This window comes from Phalacrocorax carbo, chromosome 1, assembly GCF_963921805.1.
Source record: "Phalacrocorax carbo chromosome 1, bPhaCar2.1, whole genome shotgun sequence".
Taxonomy (NCBI): domain Eukaryota; kingdom Metazoa; phylum Chordata; class Aves; order Suliformes; family Phalacrocoracidae; genus Phalacrocorax; species Phalacrocorax carbo.
The window spans coordinates 53,487,798-53,497,178 of NC_087513.1; the positions used below are offsets into that span (position 1 = coordinate 53,487,798).

The 9,381-nt window shown below is 43.9% G+C and overlaps 1 protein-coding gene across 1 annotated transcript in view; it reads right to left on the minus strand.

Annotated features, from left to right (window-relative positions):
- SLC5A8 (solute carrier family 5 member 8) overlaps positions 1-9,381 on the minus strand; it is a 26,295-nt gene extending 16,914 nt beyond the window's left edge. Inside the window, exons 1-5 of the mRNA XM_064451922.1 lie at positions 8,955-9,381; positions 6,785-6,850; positions 2,817-2,868; positions 1,184-1,251; positions 239-393 (exon numbers count right to left, since the gene is read on the minus strand). Coding sequence (XP_064307992.1) covers positions 239-393; positions 1,184-1,251; positions 2,817-2,868; positions 6,785-6,850; positions 8,955-9,287 — 674 coding nt within the window. The 5' untranslated portion in view covers positions 9,288-9,381. The remainder of the gene's footprint in view (positions 1-238; positions 394-1,183; positions 1,252-2,816; positions 2,869-6,784; positions 6,851-8,954) is intronic.

Sequence of the window (9,381 nt, forward strand, 5' to 3'; positions counted from 1 at the left end):
TGTATCCTTAAAGCAGCTCCTTGACAAAGTAAAAAGGTTTTGCTCTTTACAGGATTTTGCATAGTGTAAAACCTAAAAAAACCTCGCTCAAACTACGTAAGCTTGTTTAAAAATATATAAAAATTGGGTCACAACTCCTCCCCTCCTCCTCCTTCAGTAGCAATTTAATTTCACAGTTAGTCACACGGGCTCTATTTGTAGGAATAAAGAGGCACGTCATCTGCAAGTACAAACTCACTCCCAGAAGTTTAATCTTCCTCCATAGTAAGAATCATTTACAATGCGTCCAATTCCCTCCTGAACCACCACAGCTCGTATAATCACAGACGAAAATCCAGCGACCATGATTCCAACCTGGAAAACATCTGTCCACACCACTGCCTTCAGACCACCCTGTATGAGGAACAGCATATATCAGGTACAACATGGCAGCAGCACTCTTGCTTTGCGCTCATATTCAACTAAGCAAAATGTTACTATCTGTATTATGCATACATGTTTCATCTTCTTTAATAGAAATAATTCTGTACTGGATTGTTTAGGAATTGCAACCTGGAACCTATTCAGGACATCCCGGCCCTTTTTTGAAGTGTACTAGATTTTACTTGGGCCATACACATAGCTTAATCCAGTATTTCCTTCATCGCATAACCTGATCCAGAAGTTTGTATCAAAACATAAATTGGCAGACAGTGCTCGTCTTACACATATACAGTACCACTCACTCCAGAAGGCATACCATTCATGTAAATAAAAACAAACATTACTTAATCCAACATATACAAATTAATTTGTCACTGAGGTTCCGCTTAATAATTTCTAGACGCTTGGTCAATTAACACTAATCTAAAGACCAATTTGTTCACATGCTTGACAAATTACAAAGCTAAACCCTACTAGATAAGAATAAAAATCACAGAAGGATTTTTAGGAAGGGAAATCTATGTTTTTGCTGTTCTTTCAGCAACAATAGAAATTTGAATGTATCAAACCAGAAAAGGTTTGAGTCACACCATGGCTATCTTTGCATCCAGAGAAGCCCCTGGGTGAAACGGCTACAGCTACACTGTGAAATGTACTCTCATGGGGTAACCCGCCTTTTAGGCTACTTTCCAATAAACTCCATATATTATGTGAATGGTGAAGGAACAGAGATTTTTCCTCAGCTGGAGGACCCACATACCAGCGTGCAGTAGAAAGTGCAGACCACGCCAGTCGCCACCACTGCACCCCACAAGTCGAAGCCAGTGACTGAAAAAGAGGGAAATGGTACCAGTGTGAATGAGGCACTGGGGACAAAAAAAGGAGGGGTGATATTTCACTCCCAACCTGGTTGTTGAAAAAAACTAGAAATAAGTTAAATGGAAAGGTAGGAGGCAATAAAAAATGGCAATGAAAAGATTTGTGTGTCTAAACCAGGAAATTCGCCCTAACCAAATTCTAAAAACAACACAGCTGCTACAGACATTGGGAACTGCTAAAAAGTTAGAGATATTTCAGGATCTAAGAAGCTATTTGCCTTTAACATGAATGCTGCCAAACAACATATCCAATGTGTTTGTAGGCCCCAACTCAGGAAGGTTTTAAAATACATGTCTGTTCTTTGAAGTGCCTGGGTAGTCCCACAGAGTCCTTAGGCAGGGATTTACGCAGGTAAACAGCATGGGGATGTGCCATGGAGACAAGGTGGTTCAAGCATGGTCTGGAAGAACTGTGCCAGACTAAAAGCCTTTCTTTTATTCTTCTTCCTTTTAGGGAAACATGATAGTACGTCTACTCTAGACAACGCTGGGCTGTGGTTGGCGTACAAGCTGTAGCTGCCTCACCTTGGCACGCTCACGTGCTGCCAGGCAGGACACTGGGGGCTCCCTGACAGATAGCTCAGGCTAATTAGAAACACTGCAACAAAACTAATGAAAATCATTGCTTCTAGTCGGGACCCAGCTAGGTCATAGCTTGGTTTAGTGTGTGTTTGCAGGACAAATATAAACATCAAGACATAAAACCTGTGGGACTTGCACACCGGAAGAGGCCAATGCAGACAGTGCTGGGTTTTTTTCTTCCTTTTTGTTCAATGAACAAGCCAAAAAAAACCCAGCAAACAGAACTGTGATTTTCATTCTAGCCAAAATGATTAATTCTTATATGCACTTTGTGATTGCCTTTTCTTGCCAAGTACACAAATGAATTGTGTCAGATTAAAAGTTTCATTTGGCTTCACATGAGAGTTTTTTTCCCCGTTAAAAATACATGTGGCTCATTTTCAAAGCAAAGAGTCATTTTGAAGAAGAAAATTGAAATATTTCATTTTGTAAGTACCCCAACAAACACCTTAAGTTGAAGATCTCTGCTGTTGATTTGGTTTTCCAAGCAAAAGCATAGGCCGAGTTAAACAGTTCCAGGATGCCCAAAACCATATTTACAGAACTTACGCCTCACTCTCCTTTTGAAGAAGAGCACTTAACCAGCGGAATTAAATGTGTGCTTAGTCTCTGCATTGCCTTCAAAATTTACTTAAGTCTTCTTAACTTTTTTGAATGCAGCCATGAACTAAGGATATTGCATGAGAAGTAGAGTAAATGAGAGCAGATTTTCCTCTCGAGGCTCTTCTGTGAATCCTTACAGGGACAAGCGACAAGGATTACAAATGGGAGGCCTTCTATCAGAGTTGCCATCAGGATCAACAGAAATCTTAGAAGACCTCACAGTCAAGCCTTCACCTGTATTTTTAGGTATGCATTGCCAAAAAAAATCATACCAGTACTATATGTATTAAAAATTCTAACAGTAGAACAGTTGCAGTATACTCATCTTACCTTGATTTAGTGCTAAAGCTGGAGCATAAATGACAATACCAGTGTATAAAGTCTAGAAGGGGAAAAAAGATACAAGATCAAAATAAATGTAAATTCCTGGAAAGGTTTCTTTCCAAGCATTTATGCAGTCTATATATCCTAAATTCATAACTGTTGAGAAATAATTCCAATTGTTAGAAGATGAATGTCTGAGACTAACCAGCACTGCAGTCTTACGGCCTAGTGTTCTTAAAGCAAATACCAGGGACTCTTGACTGAATAGCAAATCACTCTTCAGCTTCCCCTGGCTTTTATAATGAAGTTATTTTATTGCTTCAAAACTGCAGTCATATGGCAGAAACAAGAGCAAGGAAGTTGATGAGGTTTACACAGTTCGCCAAGGAATCTATTAAAATTTATTTTCTCAATCTTGGGATCAATATGCCTCTCAGTATGCAACGATAATGAAGGTAAGTAACAACAAAAAAGTACAGCATTAGTTAGTCATTATGGATAGCATTCTAAGCAATTACACTTCTGTAAGATGAAGCCATGCATGATTATCAGCACATTTGTATTTTCAACCAATACAGTAGATATAGACAAAGCAAGGGGCTACTCCATCTACTTCTGAGGGCACAAAGAGATTCATACACTGATATCCTCTATAATTTCTTTGTTTATATATTTAAATCCTATTTGCTTCTTTATCACTGTTATTACTGCCTTGTACTACTAGGAGAAGTTCAGCTGTGACATGTTTCAGGGGAATACAGCTTGCAATGAGCAGATAACTTCTATGCAGGTCAGTGGTCTTGATCCAAAGGGACTAAATCACAATCAAGTCCCGAGCTGACTTGCGTCAGCTTTCCATGACTGACCTCTTCTGACTCCCTGATTTACAGGGGTGGGACTTCAGCATGGAAAAGCAGCAGAACCAGATGCCATCCAGCATTCAGCAAGCCTTTGCCCTTCCTGCGAGTGTGAAGTCCGCCCTAGGCACAGGTGGAGCAGGATGGCTAACCTCTGGATTACTCGCTGTGGCTTTTGAGCAGGTCAAATCCAGACCCTGCGGTGGAGCTCTGCCACATGGCCAGTGGCAATGCTGGGGAGACAGCCAAGAGGTAACTGGAGTGGTAATCCAGCTGTGGAAGGAAATTAGTATGGAGGGGCTGCTGCACCCAGCATGACCAAATTGCCCTGGCCCTTTGCTGTGCACCCGCTACAAGCACATGCCAGAAAGGATGGTGGGGCCACTGGGGAAATAGTGATTCCTACCTGTGTACTACTCCACACATGCATGTGCGCATGTTTGTTTCTCTCTGTGACGTAAGTCCTCTCTAGGTTTTCATGTATAGGTGATATGCAAAGAAAGCTGCTGGTCCTGACCAGGCCCTGGTGAATGCCGCCTCAGCACCAGGTGCATCACTTCACAGCCAACAACTACTGACATTTGTCAAGCCCTGACAATGCTTGAGTTGCTGACCATGCAGTGGTTGTCAGTGTGGGCTGCTGAATCATAGGATGGTTTGGGTGGGAAGGGACCTTTTAAAGATCATCTAGTCTAACCCCCCTGCCATGGGCAGGGACATCCTCCACTAGATCAGGTTGCTCAAAGCCTCATCCAACTTGACTTTTAACACTTCCAGGGATGGTGCTTCCACAACTTCTCTGGCCACCTGTTCCAGTGTCTCACCACCCTCATCATAAAAAAAATTCTTTCTTGTATCCAACCTAAATCTGCCCTCTTTCCCTTTAAAATCATTGCCCCTTGTGCTGTCACTACAGGCCTTGTAAAATGTCTCTCTCCATCTTTCTTACAAGCCCCCTTTAATTATTGGAAGGCCACAATAAGATCTCTGTACAGCCTTCTTTTCTCCAGGCTGAACAACCCCAACTCTCTCAGCTTTTCTTCATGGGAGAGGTGTTCCAGCTCTCTGATAATTTTCGTGGCCCTCCTCTGGATCCACTCTAGCAGGTGACAGGTCCATGACCTTCTTGTACAGGGCACCCCAGAGCTGGATGCAGTACTTCAGGTGTGGTCTCATCAGAGTGGAGTAGAAAGGGAAAATTGCCTCCCTTGACCTGCTGGCCACACTTCTTTTTATGCAGCCCAGGATACGATTGCCTTTTTAGGATGCAAGTGCGCATTGCTAGCTCATATCCAATTTTTCATCCATGAGTACCCCCAACTCCTTCTCTGCAGGGCTGCTCTCAATCAGTTCATCCCCAGTATGTACTGATATTGGGGATTGCCCTGATCCAGGTGCAGGAACTTGCACTCGGCCTTGTTAAACTGCATGAGGTTCACGTGGGCCCATTTCTCAAGCCTGTCAATGTCCCTCTGGACGGCTGCACCACTGCACCACTCAGCTTGGTGTCATCCGCAAACTTGCTGAGGGTGCACTCAGTCCCACTATCTGTGTCATTAATGAAGGTATTAAACAGTACTGGTCCCAGTACAGACCCTTGAGGGACACCACTCTCTACTGGCTTCCATTGGGACAGTGAGTCACTGACAGCAACTCTTTGTATGCAGCCATTCAGCCAATGCCTTATTCCTCTAATAGTACATCGATTATATCCATATCTTTCCAATCCTGCACATTCAGGGAGTCAGCATGAGAAAGTGGCTTTCTCATATGGAACAAACAAGTGCCAGCAGCTTTGAATCATCAGAAACTGAAATTTGTCACAAGTATGATCATATTTTTGTGTAAATTAAAACAGGACTGACGATACAAGCTTTCTACTTCTTCAGTGGTTTTTCAGGTTGTATTACTACATATTCTTTTATTTTTCTTATTTTAAACACATGCCAATATTCACTGAACAGTTAAAATTACACCATTAAAATCTTCAGAGGTGTTCCTTTCTGCACTATTCTTGTCATTATTCAGGTTAAGTTTTTAGCACTTGGCACAGAAAGACGCCTATAGATCCTTAGTTAATTTCCTTGGGCACATATTTAAGTTGTATAGCAGTATTTTTCTGATCTTTGCAAGCAAAGATTACGCTTGGCTTGTTCCAACTTAGGCAATTATGATGTCTTCATATATGCTGGTGAAACAGTATCCTATCGGCTTGTGTATCTATAAATGCCAGCTAAGAAGCTCTTTTCAAATAAGTAATTACCACTGCAATGATCACCACCTTATAGGTACAAGTGTGATTGTCCTGTAACTCATGGTGTGTCTTAAAAATACTAGAAGGGCAAAAAGCAAGCATGTAACTTGAAAAGCTTTCTGATTGTATATTCATTCTTGCTTTGAACTCCCCAAGAAGTCCACTTCAAAATTGTGAGAAGAACACATTTTTGTTTCTGGTGCATTTGGCACATGCTCGCTATGCATTTAAAAGCTTTGGTCTCATACTGACTCACTGAGTGGGCCGGATACAGCAAACTGCACCAACAATAACTGCAGGGACTGCTTTAGTTTAACATTCCCCAAGGCAGTAATGTGCCACTTCTCAGTTTACAGGCACCCAGGGTTTCTTCCGTGGTGGCGGTACAAACCCTTGTGCAGCAAATGACAGCTCCTGACAGCTTGTTTTGTCACCTTTCACAGACCCTTGAGAATTAGTCAGACTCCCAGAATCCATGGACCAGCGGATGGAAACTGCCGCTGAAGATAATTGGGGCATGTTTACATTTTGAACCCCTCGTGGGTTTCTCGAGCAGGCAGGCGAACCACTGCTCTACATGCTGCTACCCTGCAGTTAGGGTTGCTCGTCTCTTGGCATGGCGCTGATGCCAAGTGACTGCTCTGGGTGCTCAACGATGCATGCAGAGACCCAAGGGGCAGGTAGCCCAGCATCTGCTCCCCCACCTCATTGCTTTGGAGCAGAAGGAGCTTTGTTTCTCCCACTCCCAGCCACCCATGCACTGTGGCAACCTCATCAACCATTCGGAGAAAACATCCAGTGACACTAAGCTGAAGAATCCTGGTGGCTACAAAGACCACAGAACAGCTTTGAGGTTTACTTGCCGTTTGTATAATGAAGAGGAACGTTCCACAGAGGCGCAGGTATTTATTAAATCGAAGCTCTAAATACTGCAAAAGAGGAGAAAAAACCCAAATGTTTATATTGAAACTTGGCACTAGATAGGACTAGAGTGAAGCAATGAGCAATACAAAAAGGGCATAGTGTTTTTTTTACATTTTTATGAATGGCCGAAACTCCTAGAATTGCATTGACTGGTATCTCTTTCAACTTGATTTAATATTTCTTTACAGACCTCACCACTGGATAATGACACATGAGCAAGTGAAGTAGACATAAACTAGTCAGTATATGACAGAGTGTGCAGAATGGAACCTGGTGCTACTCAGCCGCCTCAAGGCATTCTCAATAGAGCTGTGCACTGTGGCTGGCAAAGACCAGCATGTATTATCACAGAATCATTGAATATCCTGAGTTGGAAGGGACCCACAAGGATCAAGTCTTACTCTTGACTCTACAACCTAAAAGTTCAGAGTGACGTACCAGCAAACAACAGAACCCCCTTGCGTTGTGAAATCAGAGAGAAAAAGAAAACATTATGGCTATTCCTAACCCTTAGTCGATTTGGTAACTGGCATTACATGTGTCCATCTGTACTGTTGTGAGAGAGAGCAGGTTTTCAATGGTCAGCGGCCTCCTCCCATGGTTGTCTTACCTTCTGCACTGCCCACAGGAGCTTGCCATATTCTACCAGTAAATGCAAATCTAGACTTTTGCAAAACAGGAACCCTCACTTTTCTATCTAGCCTGGGACAGCACAACCTCTGAATGGGTTTGTCACGCTGTAGGGCAGATTTTTTCCCACCATCTGTCCTAACAACCCTCTAGTGTGTGTGGTTGCACAAAAGAGATCTCATCGGCCTGCCAGTCTGTTCAATTGACAAACACTGAACTATCTCAAAGTGCTCACAAGTGAACCGAGCATTTAAAATGTAATCTGTGAGCATGTCCACACAAGGAAGCAGTGCTGAACCCCTGAAAAGACACAAAAAAAGTTGTTTAATCTCTGAACTCTGTCCACAATTAGAATATCCTTTATAGGTGCATTTAGATCTTTTATAGGATCTTTTATAGGTGCATTTATACTCCACGATTCACAGTAAGTTTCCAGTCAGAACAATAAATGTTCATTTAAAAGGGCCCTATTGTCATAAGTGACAGTCCAAAGATTAGTAGTTTAAAACACACTGGAAATGACCAGACATTTCTGTTGGTGAATTCTTATCTAAATCTTTCAACAGAAACCTTGTTTTCAGCCTCCAGGGGTGGAACGCCCCTGTTCAGTGTAATAAAATGCAAAAGACCAAGGTAGCTAGCCAAGGACTTTCACCTTTTCCCAATATCATCTATGAAAAGGGCAATTTGCCTCCAAATCTGCAGTTAGAACTATCTCCATGCAGGAAGATAAACAGGTTGCACAGACCTTCTAAATCCTGATCACATGCTTCCTCACCCCAAAACAGTCAGACCCGACATGTGATGTGTCCCACCACCCCAGATGTCTCTGCGCTGCTGGCTATAGCTTTAACCTACATGCTGAGCTGAAGACCAGCTCAGCCATATTTTGGTGGAAGTAAGAAAACTCCTGCAGACACAGAGAGTTGCTGACCTCTCTGTATAAGCATGATGGAGAAGACATTCAGTGGTGTGAACAGCCTCAGGTGGAGAGGGCGTCCCTCCAAAACCTCTAGGAACAGCACAAACATACGCTCTGCCAGAGGGGGACTTTTGCGACAGCACCTGAGCTTAGAAACCTAACTGGAGGGAGCATGATTTGAGAACTTTGGTTTCTATGTTAGATGCTCTTGCACGCTGCTTTTGGTATATTAATTACACATCAGTAACCACATGTTACCAACCAAGGTGCAGGAGGATTAATCCACCTGCTGTACTGACTGTTTGGAGTGAGGAAACAGATCTGGCATGGAGCACAGCTCCTGAGCCAAGACAGCAGGGCTGAGCGTCTCCTCTCTGCGGAGGCAGTGTGGGAAAACTTGAGGACAGAGCGGGTTGCAACCTGCCCTTGGGAGTGTGGCGATATGGTGGGCAGCACAGATTGCAGAGGGATTTGGGGGAACAGAATGAGGGGAAACAAGTGGAAAGAAGGCACGAGAAGCCCCCCAGCTCCCTGAAGGCTGTGGAAAGGCACCTTACCTCATATGTGCTGGTAACGCCCAGCTTGTAGAAGACAGGCAGGAAGATCTCGGCACTGCACAGCACCACCAGACCGTATGTGATGGCAAAGATGCAGAAGATGGCACCGTATCGGTAGATCTCAGCAGGGGTGCCCAGCACAGTGACAGCTGACATGAAGCTGGCGGTGAGGGAGAGCGCGACGGGGAGGGCGCTCATGCTGCGTCCCCCCATGAGGAAGTCCTTGGATGTCTTCTGTCCCCCTCCTGCAAAGGCGTAGTAGACCCCGATGACGGCCGAGACCAGCAGCATGGCTGCAAAGACCACATAGTCCCAGACGGTGAAGCGCCCCATGGTACCTTGGGGCCAAGGATTTGCCCCAAAATCAGAGGGGCAGCTGGTGCAGGCAGAAGAGGATGGGGATGGGTGCCCGGGGGGATGGCGCGGT